Source organism: Anopheles ziemanni, chromosome 3 (genome assembly GCF_943734765.1).
Source record: "Anopheles ziemanni chromosome 3, idAnoZiCoDA_A2_x.2, whole genome shotgun sequence".
Classification (NCBI taxonomy): domain Eukaryota; kingdom Metazoa; phylum Arthropoda; class Insecta; order Diptera; family Culicidae; genus Anopheles; species Anopheles ziemanni.
Genome location: NC_080706.1, coordinates 60,768,875 through 60,789,100, shown reverse-complemented (window position 1 = coordinate 60,789,100; position 20,226 = coordinate 60,768,875). Strand labels below are relative to the sequence as shown.

The 20,226-nt window shown below is 44.5% G+C and overlaps 2 protein-coding genes across 2 annotated transcripts; one reads left to right on the top strand and one right to left on the bottom strand.

The window, feature by feature from the left end:
- The first annotated feature begins 2,742 nt into the window (after positions 1–2,742).
- Positions 2,743–4,159, top strand: LOC131285154 (uncharacterized). Its single transcript, XM_058314013.1, has 3 exons — positions 2,743–2,806; positions 2,896–3,024; positions 3,975–4,159. Exons 1-3 carry the CDS (start codon positions 2,743–2,745, stop codon positions 4,157–4,159), a joined length of 378 nt encoding a protein of 125 aa, XP_058169996.1.
- Positions 4,160–5,054: 895 nt separating this feature from the next.
- Positions 5,055–5,432, bottom strand: LOC131285153 (histone H2A). Its single transcript, XM_058314012.1, has one exon. It carries the CDS (start codon positions 5,427–5,429, stop codon positions 5,055–5,057), a length of 375 nt encoding a protein of 124 aa, XP_058169995.1. The 5' UTR covers positions 5,430–5,432.
- Between the last annotated feature and the right edge of the window lie 14,794 nt (positions 5,433–20,226).

The following is a 20,226-nucleotide window of genomic DNA, read 5'->3' as shown; positions in this document are numbered from 1 at the left end:
TTTTTTGATCAAGATGTTAAATAGCCCGTCCGGCCCGGGAGCCTTCATATTTTTTGCCCGTTTAAGTGCTTGGCATACATTTCCAATGGTCACTTTTTCCTCTCGCGGGACCGAGAAGTCAGTTGCCTCAAGCCGCGCCAGAGTGGAGCCTACGCTTGATTCAAATGGGCTGACAGCGTCAGCTCCCAAAAGATGAGCGCTGGCAAACTGTAAAGCGAGAGCCTCGCACTTCTCAGCCGGAGCGACCAACAACTGCCCGGCATGTTTTAATGGGGGGATAGGCTTGGGTTTTCTCTTTAGAACCTTGGTAACTTTCCAGAAGGGTGATGTGAAAGGGCCAAAGCTCTGTATGGTTCTAGCAAAATTTGCATTTCGAATGCGATCCACCCTGTCGGAGATGATTCTAGCCAAAACTGCCGCTTGAGTTTTATAATATTGAATGCCAGTATTCTGGTATGATCGTCTAAAACTGTTACGTTGCCGGATTAATGTTAAGGTGTGGGAGTCGATGTGCACAAACTCACCGCTGACAGGCCTTGTTCTGACACAAACATCCTCTGCTGCTTTGATGGATCGCTCCAGGTTGTTGACTGCTTGGTCAATGTCCTCGATGGTGTTGATGTGGACTGGACCGATATCGTTGTCCACCAGCCTGCCGAAGCGAACCCAGTCGACATTATGGTAGTCCCTGCGCTGGCGAACTGGAGCACGACGAGCACCGATGTTGAGCTCCGTAACCACCGGAAAGTGGTCGGAGCACAGCTCGTCCAGCGTAACGGGTTTCATGATCTCCATGTTGGTCAGAAATATGTCGAGAGTGCTCGCAGAACCGCTCGATGATATGAAGGTGGGCACGTCAGGAAATTCCACGATGAGGTCTCCCCGTTGCGTAAGCTCGAAGAGGCAATCCCCGTTGAGGTTCCCACGGGTGTTGTTCCATAGACGATGGCGTGCGTTCAGGTCGCCGCCGAGAACAAATCTGGAACTACCCCGAGTGATGATGCTCAGGTCACGTTTGTAGGTGGCGTCGGATCCCCGACCTCGCGAAGCCTGTGATGGACAGTAGGCGGCGATGAGCCGGATGACCCCAGAGGATGAGTGGAGCTCCACACCGATTGCCTCAATTAGTGATGTTTTGAGGTGTGGCAGCTGAGTGAAGTGTAAGCCTCGTCTGATGGCAATAGCTACACCTCCACCTCGACCGGCGTTGGGATGGCGATCCAATCGAAGAAATATGTGGTGCGGCAGCGAGAAGTTGATGTTCGGTCTCAGCTGGGTTTCGGTGATGAATGCGACGTCGATGGCCTGCTGGTGAAGAAAATCCACAAGTGGGATTTTCTTCGATCTTACCGAGCAGGCATTCCAGTTCACAATGCGAATGGTGTTATCCATAGCGAATAACGAACTCGCCCAAGGCTGTGACTTGCTCAGTACGGGAGCGACATGCACCTAGTCGCTGCACCATCTCCATGAAGATCTGCATCAAAGCCGCAGAGTTGTATAGCGGGGCTTCCGGCTGGCCTGGATTTGGATATTCGGAATCACAGGATGGAGCAGATTTTAACTTAGTAGCATACTGGAGGCCAGGTGGTAAGGTTGGAGCGACGACTGGATCCGACGATTCCACGAAGGCGTTGGATGTCGTTTTGGCTGTTACCGGTAACGAAGGGAACGTTGCAGCTGTCACTGGTGGTGGAGGCGGAGAAGCAGGTCGATCCGGAGAACGCTTGCTGAATTTAGCTTTAGCAGCTGATAGGGCCTTCTGCCGAATTCGAGTGTAGATGACTCGCTGCGGACACTCCGCATCGTTGGCCATATGCTCTCCTCCACAGTTGGCGCATTTTGGGCTGGTCTGATTTGGGCAGTCAGCCATGGTGTGCTCCTGCGAACAGGAGGCACATTTTTGCCTCATGTTGCAATGACGGGCTCCGTGACCGAAGCCTTGGCATCTGAGACACTGCGTGAGTCGACGCCGTCCCCGATTTCGATAAGCCTCCCAGCGCACGCGGACGTAGTTAATCACTCGGAGTGATTTAAGGGCCGCCATGGAACAAGATCCATTTTTGAAGTGGATCAGGTACAGACATGATCCGTGCGCTGCGTCAGCTCCTTCATGCTTCCGTTTGATACGGAAGATGTCAGTGGGACACAGTCCGTAGGTGTCTCGCAGCTCCGCTAAAATTTCCGCATGGTCCATAAGCGGTAGACCGCGGAGGACCGCTTTGAATGGACGATCATGCGGGTTGTCGTGCGTATAGAATTCTGCGTTTTGTGCATGCAGATATTTGAGTACCGAATCAAAATTTTCATTTGATTTCGTCCAGATTTTGGTTCCCATAGCGGTGCATTGGAACTCGATTCCCGCTGTCGGCTTCAGATCGGCCCGAAGTTGGGCGAAGGTAGGGAGCTTAACCACAACCGGTGGAAAACGAGATCTCGGTTTGGATGAGCTGTTCGTACTCACTCCTTCGGGTATGCTCACAACCTCGGGTGCGGCGTTGGTAGGTGAGTGACGGCGGGTGCCACCCTTGTACGACACTTCCACGAATTCACCCGCCAGGTCGTCGGGTGTATCGCCTTCCATGTTAGGATTATCAGCCTCCTCCAGCTCGATGACGCGTATTTTGTCAACGACAGGATCGGGAGGGCTGTTATTCGTCTCCCCTTTCTTCCGTTTACCCATCTCTTACTACCACTTTCACACGGTTCTTTATTGGTTTACACTTGCACTTGCGAATCACGATGAAACACGTCTTGTTCGGTCAAAGGTTTGACACCGACCTATCGGGCTGGGCCGAACCGCGCCGTGAAACCGCGTTTATATAGTTTCGGGTCCCTCTTCGGGTGCTCACGATCGGGTGGGTCGGGTCAATAAAAACCGCCCCCGAAACACAGCACGAAGTAAAGCCAGCCAAATTGTGGCCAAATCGGGACACGAATATTCAGAAAGATTTGGTTGGAAATTTCCGAAGCAAAACCGAAGTTGCCGCGGCAAAAACGAAAAATGGAGGCCCCTTTCGGGGCCCTCGCTCTTTTTCTCTTCTCTTCCTTCTACACATTCTCATGTCTCGAGCTGTTACGCGGAATTGAACCGCGTTGTTTCCACTCCGGCCTCTGCGCACCTACCGCAAGACCGTCGCTCTTTGTTGAGAACGGTGTGCTAAAGGCCCAATATATATCTACTGCGTAGTCGTTTGTATGGACTGTATGGGAATGCATCGTTCGCGCTCAACCCGCTCTAGCCATTTAAACCTCTCGCGGAGCGAATTCATATGGCCAGCGCGTTTCGGTTTTTGCTCTTCATTTAGCGATCGCTTGCGCTGCGTACGTAAGAATGAATGACCGCTCGCGCTGGGTATACTCGTACGGGTACCCGTACGTACGTATTCGACCGCGCTGGGTATACCCGTGCGGGTACCCGTACGTCCGTATTCGACCGCGCTGGGTATTCGACTGGTCTACGATTGCTCGCGCTGGGTTTTCGATCGCTCGCGCTGGGTCTTCGAAGACCCGATCGCGCAGGGCATTTAAACTTCGTACCGTATTGCATTGCGCATGCGCACTTTGATGCACAAACCTCGATTTTTCAGTTCGGATCAGTTGCCGCGGCAACAGATGGGCGCGGTAAGGAGAGATTTCTGGCAGTGGCGGGACGGGGGAATTTCTGCGTTGGTGTAAAAGAGACAAGAATATCACCATCTCGCTCTGGCCCATTGAATTCCCTATCTCCACCCGAAGCTATGGCTGGTAGGGCGTGTTTCACTGCCGAAACCATCGTAGTTCGTCGAAACCGTTCGTTCAGTTTGCATCGTGTCAACAACAACCAATTGTGTAAAGCAGCATCATCATGACCGGCCGCGGAAAAGGAGGCAAGGGACTGGGCAAAGGAGGTGCCAAGCGTCATCGCAAAGTGCTGCGTGATAACATCCAGGGAATCACGAAACCGGCCATCCGCCGTCTGGCTCGCCGTGGCGGTGTGAAGCGTATTTCCGGCCTGATCTACGAAGAAACTCGCGGTGTGCTGAAAGTGTTCCTCGAGAACGTGATCCGTGATGCCGTGACGTACACCGAGCACGCCAAGCGCAAGACCGTCACCGCCATGGACGTCGTGTACGCCCTGAAACGCCAGGGACGCACTCTGTACGGTTTCGGAGGCTAAGCTGCGCGAACAGCCCCGCTTGTGTTACAAAAAAAACGGTCCTTTTCAGGACCACCAAAACTGTTCCGTAAAGATATATTTCCTGCTCATTCGTATCAAACTAAGCTTTTGTGGCTCTCCCGACGCTCCGGCACATTTGCCGCCAAAAACGCCAGAGAAAACAAAACAAAAAAAATGCGACTTGACTACTCCTCTCCTTCTCTTACCCCATTCCCCATGCCCGAAACGATATCCGATGGAATACACAGCGAGTGGTACGGTGTACCGCGCGTAGTGGTGGTGGTGATGCGCGATACACTACCGACGGTTCTGATTCTCGGATATGTGACCGATTCGTTTTTTAACACGACGACCCACTGAGAGTTCGTAGAAAGGCGCCGGTCTACCTCACGGGGCTCGGTGTGGCATACGGGGAAAAGAACGCTTTGGTCGTTTACATTGTTAAATTCCCTACCTGTAGAGCGCGTAGCGTTGGCCGTTTCTAACGCGATGATCAAAACCCATCACTTTTCATGGCCACCACCACCAACGCATGTGTTCGGGTAGAAATGAGCGGAAAAAAGCTACATACCTGATATGAAGCAAAATGGTTTGCCCCGTTTAACCTACCAAACTTGCGATGTTACTTCACACATTGAGACACATTGCTTGAGTTAATTTTAAACATTTCTTTCGTTGTTCTCCAGCCACACTGTGAAATTACGTCCATTTAACCATTTAACTACTGAAACTGAACAGAAACCAACTGCCATGGGCACTGAATGTAGTGAAATAAACCTTTATCACACGATTTTGTCGCCCTGAAAAGGACGGTTTTTGTGACGGTGAGATCTTCGGCGGGGTTTGTGAGCGCGACACGGTGCCGCGCGGCGGGGTGAGCACGAGAGAGCACGCCTTATGCCTTCTTTTCCGTCTTCTTCGGCAACAGCACGGCCTGAATGTTGGGCAGCACACCGCCTTGGGCGATGGTCACACCGGAAAGCAGCTTGTTCAACTCTTCGTCGTTGCGGATGGCCAGCTGCAGATGGCGCGGGATGATGCGCGTCTTCTTGTTGTCACGGGCGGCGTTACCGGCCAACTCGAGCACTTCCGCGGCCAGATACTCCATCACGGCCGCCAGATACACCGGTGCGCCGGCACCGACGCGCTCGGCATAGTTACCCTTGCGCAGCAGACGATGAATACGGCCGACCGGGAACTGCAGACCGGCACGATTCGAGCGGGACTTTGCCTTTCCCTTCACTTTACCACCCTTGCCGCGACCAGACATTTTCGATTGTTTAACGAGAGGGATACGTGGTGCTCACTCGAAGAGGTTCTCTTCCGAACTTTTTTTTTTTTTTTTTTTTTTTTTTTTTTTTTTTTTTTTTTTTTTTTTTTTTTTTTATTAAAGAGATTTTGCGCCTTAACGGCGACATTCATCTCTATCTTAAATTAAAGTTACATATTAGGGAAAAGTTTGGAATCATGGGATAGTTTAAGGAAAGGAATGGGTTGGGAGGGGAACAATATTGCCTTTATTTAAATTTAAGATTAGGTTTGTTTTTCATTTTTATTTATTCTTTCCTTTCTGTTAAATTTCTTTATATATTTTAATTTCTTTCAAAAATTTTATGATGTTGTCTTCGCTTGTGGGGTCGTTGCTGAGGGCGGATTCTAGGTTTTGTGGGATGTTGAATTGCTGTCTGGCTGTAGTATGGGCTCTGCATTTAACTATGATGTGATTGACGGTGAGCTGGCATCCACAGGTGATGCACATTGGTGGTGGGCTGTTCTTCGTGAAAAGGTAGCTATGAGTCAGTCGGGTGTGTCCTATTCTGATGCGGGTGAGGATTCGTTGGTCGCGTGGTTTCGGTGTGTCATTCCATGGTAGTGTGGTTGGTTTGATGCTGTGGAGTTTGGCGTCGATGAGCGATCTCCATTTGCGTTCCCAAGATGAGCGTACTTCATCTTGGGCCCAGCGGAGGAGGTCTCTCTTTGGGAAAGGTGTCTCGATGGTGTCCGGTTTCGCTCGACCTTCGTTCGCCAATCGGTCGGCGGCTTCGTTTCCAGCGATTCCCATGTGACTCGGTATCCAGCAAAGGGTGATGTTCCGAGTGGCTAGGTGTTCGTCTATGGATTGTATGTAGGGATGTCTTGATGTTCCTTTTTCTATTGCTTGAAGTGCGCTCGCGGAATCTGTAAATATGACGATAGATTTGTTGTCTATTGTGGCCTCATCGGCCGCTATTAGGAGGGCTAAAGCTTCTGCGGAAAAAATTGATAGATTATTATTGAGTTTAAGACTGCTAGATGTAGTTTCCGAGTATTCGCTTGAACGGAACCGTCTGTGTAGATGTGGTGATGTGTTTTGTACTTGCCATTGATGAGCTGCTGGAAGAGTTGTTGAGCAATGGTGGGGTTGTAGTTGTCCTTTTTAATGTCTTTCATAGTCCAGTCTATGTTGGGTTTTGTTGCGTTCCAGGGTCTGTCTTTGAGTCTGTTTAGTTTTTCTATTTCTAAGAGTTCTTTGGTGGTAATTTGTTTGAAGAGGGTTTTGGTTCTGTTGGTGAGGGGCTGAGCTGGGAAATTTTTCTCGTTGAGTCGTGCTTGTGCTGATACTAGTCTATTGAGTAAGGTGTGACTGAAAGGGAGCTGTCCGGATTCGCAGTTTAACGAAGATATGGGACTGGTGCGGAAAGCTCCTGAGATTTGTCTCAGGGCCTGGTTGTATATTTTCTCTACTTTGTTTTGGATGTTGGGGCCGCCTCTAGAGTAGAGTTCGGCGCCAAATAGTATTTTCGGAACAAGCCAGCCGTTCATGATCTTCAGCAGGGTTTCGCGAGAAGCTCGCTTTTTACCGCAGCCAAGATACTTGAACAGCTGTAGTTTGTTTTTGATGGAAGATTTTAGATATTGAGTGTGTGGTATGAAGCTAAGAGTTGAGTCAATGACTACTCCTAGAATTTTGGTTTTTATTACGTTAGGAATTCTGGAGTTATTGATGTATAGTGGTTTTGAGCGGCGAGCAGAAAATTGAGAAAAACAAATAATTTTGCTTTTCTCTGGGGAAATGTCGTAGCCCGTGAAGCGGGACCACTGTTGTAATTTGTCGAGTCCTTTCTGAAGAGATTGTTGTGTTTGTTTCGGTGTTGAGCCGGTAGCTATCAGAAGGATATTATTATTATTATTATTTTTATTATCAAATTGTTCGCCGTGTGGCTATACAAAGTCCCAACTTAAAAGCTAACAGAAGGATAAACACAGACTAGAGGGGTTACAACAGGAACGGGATAGGGGTAACGAAAAAAGATTAGGAAACGGTGGACAGGAGACGAGAACGGAAGCTGACCAAGGACGTGTGGTGGTCAAACAGGTGACCGACGGCGTTAAAGTCGGACAATGCACGTAGCCATGGGTCATTCTGGGCAAACAGAGTCCGGCGTGTAGGAATGTGAAGAGGAGGACGGACTCGCAACCTGTAGGATGGGACGTAGAAAGGAATGGCTGCGAGAAGGCCAGGAGAGTCAATATGGCCATGTACAGTCTGCTGCAAGTAAAATCGGACACTCGAAAAATGAGAAGGTCTGCTGTCTTTCCGCAAGCCTACAGCATTCCCGGAACCTAATATTGACCTTTAACGTATACAATTCTTTTCGTTAACTCTTTCACTACGTAAGAAAAATGAAAACGAAATCAAAATCGATTGTTTTACTGAGATTCGGCACAAAATGTGCGCGAAGACCCGAAAAGCGGACACGCAAGTAAAATCGGACAGGTAGGATTCTTTGCCGTTTGGCGCACTGCAAGTGACTTTAGGTCGTTCTAGTACCACATTTATGAGTTGGCCACTATTGTTCTTTGTAGTTGCAAGGTAGACAACAAAATGAAGAAACAAAAATACTCAAATTTTACACAGAAGCAACAAACTTAAACTTGTTAGTATCAGATGGGCTTATGCCCAGATTATGATCAGTAAGATGATCCAAACATGAAGGGAAACTACTTACGGGGAAACCAGAATAGGATTGGATAGTCTTGTGAAATAAAAGTTTGTTAATTTCATTACTGAAGTCCTGAGTTTAACGAGATCAATGAAGCATAACCCAGTAACCCACTTGGAAACGTGGGAAGAAGAGTTCTTAAAGTAAGAAAACAATGATTAAATGAAGAAAATTCATCATATATATTAACACAGTCAAAGGTATTAACCATTAGCTTTCATATCAGTTAAAAAAATCTTGAAGTTTGGACATGATTGATCAATCATATGGTATCGTAACTCCGTCGAAGTTCCTGGGAGCTGCATGTCATACACGGCATCATTACATTGATGTATTACATCAATATGTTCAAAATTAAGTCAAAACCTAGCACCTAATAACTAACATTTGAAGTAATATTTTGTATTCTATCAAGATTATAATCCAAAACACACATTGCTGGATACTAGATTATGGGTATTATCCAACTGCCCAAACTGCTCACTACCGCCATCCAATAACAATACACTTGTGGGTAACAAAGCACTTGTAGGAACTTATGGTGGTGGTTGTACGACTACAAACCAATTCAAAACTTCTTGTGATAATTGAAAGACGTAAACTAAAGAGTTTATGTAAAGAAAATTACAAAAAATAAGTTGGAAGCACGCCAAAACGGCTACAAGTTTTTTTTAGCTACAAGTGAAAACTTGAGAAAATGCTGAATTTCAAACACCTGTTTTGATTATTTGCATTGCATAAAGTGAATTGTGTTAGAGACTTATGATAAAAAATCTTTTTTAGCTAAATTTTAACTAAAACATTACAAATAATCCACAGTGAAATAGTAACAATCTTTGTTTGCATTCTCGTCAGCTTATCGTTATTTTTTATGGGTTTTTTGTATGATAATTTGGGTACCTATAAATCAAGTACAAAGAACAATAGTGGCCAACTAATAAATGTGCAGGTACAACGACATGCGACCACTTGAAGTGCACCAAACGGCAAAGAAACCTAGCTGTCCGATTTTACTTGCGTGTCCGCTTTTCGGGTCTTCGCGCATATTTTGAGCCGTATCTCAGTAAAACAATCGATTTTGATTTCGTTTTCAATTTACTTACATAGTGAAAGAGTTAATGAACAGAAATGTATACGTTAAAGGTCAATATTCGGTTCCGGGAATGCTGTAGGCTTGCGGAAAGACAGCAGCCCGTCTCATTTTTCAAGCGTCCGATTTTACTTGCAGCAGACTGTAGGATGTTAGCGATCAGCAACGAGCGAGCGTGGCAGTGGCATCGGCATATATGAGTGGCGTGATGTTTTCTGGGAGTGAGTTTATAAGTGTCTGTGTTGTGATGTTGAATAGTGTAGGGGAGAGAATGGCGCCTTGAGGGACACCATTTTCTAACTGTCTTACTGATGATCGGGTGTTACCTATTATTGTTTGAAAGGTTCGGTCTGAGAGAAAGCTGGAGATGAAGGAAGCAAGGTTTCCTCCGATGCCCGAGCGCGATAACTGATCTAGGATCGGGTATCTCCATGCTCGATCAAAAGCCTTGGAGATGTCTATTGTTGCACAGGAGATTTGTTCGTTTTTGGAAAAAGATTTCTGGATTATTGTTTCTAATGAGGCGAAGTAGGATTCTGTACCGCGCCCTGCACGATAAGCGTGCTGAGCGTCGCTGAGCAGGTTTTGGCTTTCGAGAATGTAAACCAAACGACGATTTACCATTCTCTCTAGCACTTTTCCTACGCAGTTTAAAAGTGATATGGGGCGATAGTTTGTTGCTTCGTGTGGGTTTTTGTCTGGTTTGGGTATGGGGACTATTAAGCTATTTTTCCAGTTCGAGGGTATATTGCCAGTGTGCCAGATGTCGTTGTATATGGATAAGAGGGTCAGTTTTCCTGAATGGGGTAGATTTTGGAGCAGTGGGTAGCCGATGTCATCCGGTCCTGCTGACGCTCCTTTGCACTTTGCCCAGGTAAGTTCTGCAGCGTCGAAAGGTTTGTTGTAGGGAGCGTTCGTTTGGGTAGGAAAATTGAGTTCGTGGAGTTCTGCTGTCTGTTTGGTTCTTTGGAATGGGATTGAGTATTGTTGGGTAGACGAGGTATTGTAAAAATGTTCGTTGAAAGTTTCTGCTATTACTGCTGGGTCTGTGTTGTACGTGTTATTCAGGTAAAGGATTGGTTTGGGTTTTTTGTAAGTTCCGTTGAGGAGAGAAACCCGTTGCCACATTTCTTGACAGGTCATGTCTGGGTTTATTTCTTCAACGAAACGTCCTCGAGAGTCTTCTTTTGCCTTTTCAGTAATTATTTTTGCTTGTTTGTTGGCTGTCCGATATGTTTCTGCTAAAGCTAGGATGTGAGGGGTTGTTGGAGGGTTGTTTTTGGTTGCTCGACGGAGCATCCTTAGGGCTTTTCTACGGGATTTTATGGCTTGGGCTACGTCCGCATTCCACCAGGGGTTGCGTCGTTTTCTTGGTTTGTTAGATGTTTGGGGAATGAATCTATTTGCTGTTTGTTGAATGAGGTTTGTAAATTGATCTGCTGTCCAGTTTTGTTGATAAGTTGTGCAAAAGTCTATTTCATGTTGGTAACCAATCCAGTCGGCTTGTTGATATATGTACTTGGGATTCGGAAGGATTGTCGAAGTTGGGATTCGGAAGGATTGTCTTTGAGTTGTAGCATGACAGGGAAATGATCACTGCCATGCGTGTCGGTTTCTACGTCTGTTTGTAGTTGTTGTGTTAGTTGGGAGGATAGTATTGCCAAGTCGAGTGTGCTTTGATGTCCGTTGTGTGATGAGATTCTGGTGGGTTTGTTTGGATTGGTAATTATGAGGTCATTGCTGATGGAAAAGCCAACTATCACCCTCCCCCGTGCACGATGGAGCGAAGCCGGGATAAAAATCAAAAATTCATTTTTGGATTTCAGAAAAATGAAACATGTTTTCTTAAACTTCAAGATGAAACTAAGAAATGACCCAAAAACTAGAGCCTCTGTTCTCCCAGGTTCTGAGAAACAGCCCGTCAATGTCAAGATTTGTGAAAATATTGCATGAAAAATTGAAAAAAATCCATCAACTTTGAAGGTCTGTAACTCTTATAATAATAGCTGGAATCGGATTTCAAGCACAGTTTTGGAAAGGTATATTATCAGGCTTTATAATTGTTGACTTTTTGAGTAAATTGAAATTGAATGTCAAAAAATATTAAGCATTGTTTCGCAAAACTACCGGAAAATTTTTCAATTTTCTGTTTTTAACCTTACGCCATCGCTAAGGATTGTGTAAGATTGTAATATGATGCATACCCACTTATAGTCTAGAATGATTTGTAACAATAAATGATAGTTTTCTTTGCGCATACGCGCGCATCTTTACGTTATTCTGTACTTTATATGTGAAGCTTATAGTTTATCACCTACTAGGCGTCTCCATCATGCCATATGCAACATCGTGTGTGGTAAGAAATATTTGAAATTCTCATTCAATGAAAAATGTGAAGCAGGGTAGTGGTTGAACATCACGTAAAAGGTGAAAGACAAGCCAAGTCACTGGCAAAGAATGAAATTTGGTTTGGTTTGCTTTGAATGTATCAGGTCGCTTTTATTTGTTCTACAGCTCACAAACCCATCTTTTTATACCCAAAATACCTCGGAATAATGTACCCTACACTAATACTTTGTTCTGTTTGTACCCTTACATATCATATACGTTTTGATATCATAAACGTTGTAATAAACAATGCTTCTTGCAAGGAAAATATCTGGTATGCGTTAGAGTACATTGAAAGTAATGTAAGCATCAAACCGTAAGCATCAATCACACTGCGTGCAGATTATATACAAATGCAGAAATCAAATTCAAATACAAAAAGCAGAAATCTAGTGGCACCTTTCATCTTCTTTGTGTGATTCACTAAGCGTCGTATTATTGTGCTCGTGGGGCATTGACGGATCTAGTGGACATAGCATTTACAATCAACCGCTTCATGGTTCCAGAGAAAATACTGCATCAGACAGTGATGTACTAGTATCGGCATTAACGCCTATCTGTCTTTCGTTCATCAGTGACGATTCAGATATCATCTGGATAAACTTTATGCCCCAAAGTGTTAGGTTTTGCAGCCCAATTGTTATTACAATTTTGTATCTTATTTTGTATGTTGTAGCTTATTTTTATTTTAGTTTGCGAAAAAGTAAAAAAAAAATTATGCAAACAGTAGACGAAATCAAAACTCAAATAACCAGGTTAGTTCCTTATACAATTCAGCTAAATGAATCAAGTTATGTGGCGGTAAACTATTCATTTTACACGAGTTTAATTGATGGAAAAATGTTGGCATATTAAACCGACACTCTGTCTATGCAAACATATTGTATATATGGTGCAAAACCAACAGAAATGAATAGTGTAGAGTAATTAGGAAATGGATTTATTCGAAATCCTGAGAATTTATCTTATAGAATATCTCCACTGCACTGTTGGATGAGATTTTTCGAATGCTTGCTTCACATTTCGTACAGAATTGAATTAAAAACATGGAAGGTTACTAAAAATTATAAAAACATGTAAAAAAAATTTATTGGAAAAGATGAACATGGAATTTGGTGTTAAAGTAGATGAACCAAAGCAAATGGGTAGAAATAGTACGACGGGAAATGTTTGTCGTCGGGCTTTTTCAAACATAGCAAAATTGAGCGACATTTTGCAAATAGAAACAGAACTTATAGAAAGGTTTCGAAATATTTTAATAGCCATCAACTGTTCACAGCCTTTAAATCCAAAAACTATGAGTCTATATTGCCATGATACATACATGTTTTACATACATCATTACAATTGGAAAAATGCCTTCTACTGTCAATAAAGTTCTTGCGCATGTAGGTGAAATCATTGTAAATGCCCCAGCCCCATTGGGATCCTTAGGAGAGGAAGCAGCAGAAGGTAGAAATAAAATATACAGAAGGGATAGAAGAGAACATGCCCGTAAAATGTTACGAGAATTCAACATTAAAGACATTTTTATGAGAGCATTACAATCATGCGATCCATACATTTCAACAATATCTCTGTCTAAATCGTTGAAAAATAAAAAACAATCCCATACCCAGACGCAGTAAAAATTTTTTTCGTAGATTACAGCTCCTTTAATAGTAACAATCCCTTGCCAATTCAAAACCAAGAAGATGATGGTACAAGTTCAGAATATTCAGATAGTAGCTCTTCGTTAGGCGACGTTATGTCCGCGTTAGATGCTTTGTATATCAATTATTTTCTAAATGACAATGTTTTGAATGATAGTTTGTAGTAAATCTAGTTTGTTTTATATTAAACTAAAAAAAATCTTTGAGTAAATATAAAAAGAAAGATTGAAAAAATAATGCACCCATAGAAAATTCTAAAAATTTGTGATTTTTGCAGCGCCACCTGGCGGGATTGTCCAGAAACATCATAATTTCGTGTAATATAATAGTACTACACGATATTACAATGAAAAAATTGCAAAACATTTGGTTCCGAATTTTATCCCGGCAATTTGCTCTTTCCGCTCCATAGTGCTGTGGCGTGATATGGCTACCACCCCAAATGGGATGATGACCGTTGAAATCTCCAAGAAAGACGACTGGTTTGGGGACTTTGTCTATTAGGTCTTGTAGTTTTGAGTTGAGATTAGGAATGTTTTGGTTTTGGAGATAGATGCTGATGAAGGTGGCTTTGATTGGGCATTTTAGTTGTACTGCTACGGCGGGGAGGTCTGTGTTGGTGTTGAGTGTTTTGTGAGGATAGTCTTTGTGTATGCCTAGGCAGACATTGTGATGGGGTGGATTGGATTCTTTGAAATACCAATTGTAGTTGTTTTTTATGTGTCTTCGGGGGTATGCTTCTTGTAATGATATAACTATCGGTGAATGTTTGTCAATTAAAAGTAGGAGGTTATTAATATTCGAGTTGATGCTACGTATGTTCCATTGTAGTGCTAGTTTGTTGGTCATTTTTTAAAAAGGATTGTTTTCTTATTCAGATAGTTTCTTCAAGAGCGTAGGTCCGTTGGAATGTGTCTTGGGGTTTGCTAGGGTCGTCTCTTTGAGTCTAACTCGTGTGTGTTTGTTAGCCGTTCCGCTTTTTGTTCTTTTTGGTGTCTTTCTTGGGAGTGTTTTGGGTGTCGCTTTGTTTGGGTGGATGTTTCTGTGATTTTTGTTGGTTAAGCGGAGGTCTTCTTCGGATGAGTTTGGTCGGGTGTTTTTGCTTTTTTGGGTTGTTTTCGTTTCGTGTTCCTGTGTTTTGTTCGAGGTGGAGTTTGAAGTTTCGGAGTCAGATGTCGCGGTGGACATCTCTTCGTCGGATTCTTCAGTGTCTTCAGTTTCGGATTTTGTTCAAGTTTTTCCGTAAGTGTTTTGATTTGTAGTTGTAGGGCTGCGACCAAGGAAGTAAGGTCAGCGATTTGTTGGTCTCGTGGGTCGATTTTCTTTAAAGCGTCAAGTCGGTTGTTAACTGATTTTCGGTTTTGTTCTTCGTATTGTTTCCGTGCTTCAAAAAATGTGATTCCACAGTCAACTTTGATATGGATGATGTTTTGTTCATCAACATATCTTGGGCAGGAGCGACTCAAAGAGTTGTGGTCTCCATCACAGTTTTTGCACTTCGGGGCAGCATTGCAAACGCCGCGCGCGTCGTGGTTACAGTTTGAGCAAACTGGAACAGGCGAAGGGCATTTTGTTTTGCTGTGACCGAATTTGGCACAGTTAAAGCATTGCATGGGTCTGGGGTAGTAAGTCCGGGTCTTTACTTGTAGTAGTCCGATGCGGATGTTTGTGGGCACGAGTACTTGGTCTACAGTTAGCAGGAATGAGTTTGTCTCCGTCATTTCGTTGTTATTGCGTCGCAGGAATCGTCTAACTGCTGTAACTTTTTGGTCCACTAGGTTTTCCAGGATTTCTTCGTCCGTTAGTCCTTTTAGTTCCTGGCATGTGATGACACATTGCACGCGGTTCAAAAATGGGTGGTCAATGATTTGTACGGGGGTATTGTCCGATAGCTCCGTAATTGTCTTCAGTTTGTCGAATTGGGTCTTTGATCTTGTCGTTAGCAAATATTTCGTACCTTTCTGAATCGGAGTGCAGGGTTCCATTTCTCCGACTTGGCTAGTAAGCCTCTTGCTAATTAGAAACGGGTTTGTAGGCAGCGTTTTTCCGTCGGGAGCTTGAAGAACCAGGAAAAGGAGTTCTCCATTTACGCCTTTCGGGTCCATCCACTCTGGTGCCAGTCGTCCTCGTTGGTTTACTTGGGGAGAAGGATCTCTCCATGGCGGTGTATGACCCGCCATATCCTGGGCGGGTGTCAGCAAATTGAAGAACTTTTCTATTTACAACAAGGGGTCTGCGGATGCAGGTGTTTTTGGCGATTTTTCTTAGCCTTCCACATATTTTTAAATAAACAAATTTAAAATATCGGCTCATCAACGAAAATTTCCCACTCCGTGGAAATCGTCTTGGATGAAACTGATTCACATAAAAGGAGATGAAAATCGCGTGGAGAACTATCGGAGAATCACATCCTTGTGCGCACCAGCATAGGCTTTTGAGGTCCTAGTTCGTAATGCCCTGTTTCGTAGCTGCTTCCAGTATTTGTCAACTTCTCAACACGGCTTCATACCTAAACGCTCCGTTGCCACCAACCTTGGTGACTTTGTGACTAACGCTCTACGACCGATGGAGTCTGGACACCAAGTAGACGCTAGAGTTCCTCAAGGAAGTAATTTAGGTCCGTTGTTATTTGTTCTATTCGTCAATGACGTGTGTACGGTCCTTTATAATGTGTCTGTGAAGCTCTACGCTAACGACCTCAAACTCTATAGTGAATTATCTGATCTGAGGGATTGCTCTCGATTACAGAATTCTTTCAACAATTATGTCTTTTGTGTGATTGGAATCAATTAAAATGTCGAAAAGTTCTGCATTGTGTCGTTTCATAGAACAAAAAGCCTATCATATACAGCTATCAGTTAAATAGTCAAATATTACAAAGAAGAAATTCGATTCGGGACTTAATTCTAGACAGTAAGCTTACTTTTCACGACCACTATAGTGAAATGATAGCAAAAGCAAATAAGACGCTAGGATTTGTGCTTAAAAACACGAAAGAATTTAATGACCCAAAACGTTATATGTTAGTTTAGTTGGCCCTGTTCTGTAATTTAATAGTGTAATAAGGTTTTCACATTTCAACTATTGGCACGATAGGATCGAAAACATCCAAAGAAGGTTTACGAGGTTGGTGATTTTAGACGGCATCGTAATTCTGGTTTTTTAAGATTATCCTCTAACAGTACCCATTATGGCCAGTTTGCTCCAATGACCGTTATGAGTAATACTTTTAATAGAGCTTACTATGCCTTTAATTTCTGTGATAACGCTAATACCTTTAAGTTACGCCTAACAATGGATCCGAATTTTTTCTAAGCTAATTCACATGCGTCTACACTAGTGTTAGTTTTAGTTTTATATACTCATTGGGACACTGTTCGGTCCGTTGAGTTTACATTATAATAAAAAACAAACAATATTTGGCACGTTGTGGACAGTGAGCATAATCAGCTCGGTAGGCCCCCATGCAGTTTGAGCACTCCACCTCTTGTTGTTCGTCCATTGACGGGCAGATTTCAGTAGTGTGTTGCCCGGCACACATAGCACATCATGGATTGATGTTACAATGGTGTGTACTGTGTTCAAACTGCTGGCATTTGGGACACTGGGTTGGGCCTTTTTTGCCTCCACGATAGGCCTCCCGGTCTGTGAATGGAGTAGGATCCGACGCCTCCTGAAGGCTACATAGGCTCTTCTACCTAACTCCTATTCTGGTATGTCCAAGCCATACAGACCATGTACATGAAGCCCCGCTTATCCGAGCTTGGGTAAACGGGTCCAATCCCACACCCTTGGGAGGATTAGGTTGCATGGCTAAGGCAGAAGGGGGGTGAGCAGTCCGGGTTGCCGGGCTGCTTGAACGCCTGAGGGGCAACCAGGCGCAACCAAAGCTGCCACTGGGCCGCAGGGCCAGTCACCCGGCCCTAGTGCCTCCGACTACAGAAAGACGAACGAATATACGGAACGGATTCAACGGTAACGGACCTATGCAACACCCCCGGACAACGATTAAAATGGGCTCATGGAACGTACGCACAATGTATAGAACCGGAGCCTTGAAACAATTGGACGACGAACTAGCCAAGCTAAACATGGACCTCGTCGCACTACAATATATAGGTAGTGGTGTGCAGAATAGGCGTGGCAGTAGCTACGACATCTACTATAGCTGCCACGACCGCCACCACATGCCTGGCACGGGCTTCGCCTTAAGTCAAGGTGCGAAGTCCGCAGTCGTTGATTTCAAGGCTATAAACGATAGGCTATGCTACCTGCGCATGCGAGGCAAATTTTATAATATAAGCCTCATTAACGTTCATCCCCTACCGAAGACAAAGGTGAAGAGGAGAAGGACCTGTTTTACGGCCGCCTCGCGAAACTCTATGAAAGTTGGCCCAGGTATGACCTCAAAATCATGCTGGGGGACTTCAATGCAAAAGTCGGTAGGGAGTCGATGTACCGCAAGTACATTGGAACCCACAGTCTACACGAGCACAGTAATGAAAACGGTAGTATATTGGTCCAGTTCGCAGCAGCGAGTGAGGTTGTTGGAAGTACCAATTTTGCGCGACGGGACTTCCACAAAATCACGTGAGTATCCCCGGATGGAGCCACTTCCAACCGGATCGACCACGTGTTGATAAATCGCCGCCATCAATCGAGTCTGTTAAACGTCAGAACTTATAGAGGGGCCAACATCGATTCCGATCATTACCTGGTTGGCTTAATGATAAGATGCAGGATCGCATACCCACGAGCCAATGTGGGTAGAAACAACACCCAGACACCATACAACACGGACTCTCTTAACACTTTGTTGACGAGCGTTTTTTCCCCAAAACTAGCTGCTGTCACCGGGGCCAACAACGTGATATGTGTGCAACGTTCAATTTCAGTTCATTCTCATGACATGACCAGCTCACTGGAGCCTGGCGAGTCTAATTCGCTGTACGACGGTGACGTCCCCGAGTGAGAGATTTCTCAGATTGTAATATGACCGGTTTGCTGCCAGCACCCTAGCGCGAATTTCATCTTCAATCTTGTTGTCGGTGCTGACCTTTGACCCAAGATAGGTGAAATTTTGGACGACTTCAAAAGTGCGTTCACCTACTTGTACGTCACCCCCGCGTAGGCTTTCGGCAATTGTTGGCAGGGCCGCTGATGGTGCCACCATCATCTTGGTTTTCCTCTCGTTTATCTGCAGCCCGAGGTTATTCGCCGCTTGCTCGATCCTTTGGTATGCTTCTGCTACATAGGAGAGTCTTCTACCAATAATATCAATATCATCAACGTATGCTAGGATCTGGATTGACTTATAGAAGATGGTCCCCGAAGTTTGCACCTCCGAGTCTCGGATGGCCCTCTCTAGCGCTAGGTTGAAGAGTATGCAGGCAAGCCCATCCTCTTGGCGCAGTCCCTTGGTGGTAGCAAAGGAACTTGAGAGTTTTCCATCCACCTTCACCTGACAAGTGACGTTGGTCATGGTCATTCTTACAAGTCTGATTAATTTAGCCGGGATTCCAAATGAGCTCATGGCTTGATACATTTTTACCCTGGCTATGCTATCATATGCGGCTTTAAAGTCAATGAAGAGATGGAAAGTGTTTTGTTGGTACTCTGCCATCTTCTCCAAAACATGCCCCAAGGTGCAGATCTGATCAGTGGTTGATCTCCCTCTTCAGAATCCCCTCTGATAGTTTCCTTCTATTTATTCAGCGTATGCGTCAAGTCGTTCTTGAAGAACGAGGGAGAATATTTTGTAGGCGGTATTCAACACCGTAATACCCCTGTAGTTACTGCAGTCTAACTTATCTCCCTTTTTGTATATGGGGTAGATGATACCAAGATTCCAATCACAAGGCATCGATTTGCTATCCTATATCTCAGATATCAGTCGATGAATTTCGTTCTCTAGATTTGCGCCTCCGTTTTTTATTAGTTCGGCTACACGAAAAAAAAACTGTCTTATCCGTCTGTAACTGTCCGTAACGCACTCTGGTTTCCTCGAGTTTTCGCATTTTGGCGTCCTCCCACAATTTCTTCTTTCGCTTGAAAACTCGTTTCTCTTCTCGTCTGAACCGGTGGTATTCTTCTGCGCATGCCCGTGTTCTTCTGCATTGCTCGGTATGCGCAGTTTTTGCGTTCATTCACAAGTCTACACTCCTCGTCGTACCAGCCAGATTTGGTGTTGACGACGTTCTCCTAAAATGTTTTTGGCACAGTTCGTAATTGTTGTTTTTAGAGCATCCCATTTCCTGCTCGTATCTGTTTCTCCTTGATGCAGTAGTAGAGACTCATCTATGGCTCCCTGGTAAGAGAGTTTGACTCGACTGTCCTTAAGAGAGTCCGTGTTGTATCGTGTCTGCGTGTTGTTTCTACCCACATTGGCTCGTGGGCAGGCGATCCTGCATCTTATCATTAAGCCAATCAGGTAATGATCGGAATCGATGTTGGCCCTTCTGTAAGTTTTGACGTTTAACAGACTCGATTGATGGCGGCGGTTTATCAACACGTGGTCGATCTGGTTGGAAGTGGCTCCATCCGGGGACACCCACGTGGTTTTGTGGATGTCCCGTCGCGCAAATTTGGTACTTTCGACGACCAGATTGCTCGCTGCTGCGAACTGGACCAATCTACTACCGTTTTCATTACTGTGCTCGTGTAGACTGTGTAGTCACGCGGTCACATTTAGTATCGGGTTTCTCCATCTGGTAACATTCCAGTAGGTAAAGAACTCAATTTAACCATTTTTTTACGATTAGGTTGGAATACACCGTGTAAAATACTTGACATTCTCTCACCATTTCCCACACAAAAACGCACTTTAAATGACACACTAAAATAAAAGCTAAACCAAACCTATGCTAGTTTCGTCCGTTACCTGAAGACATCAAACAGTTTGAAAAGGAGCGTGAAAACGATTGTTATCAATCAGTTCTCCATCAAACATTGTGT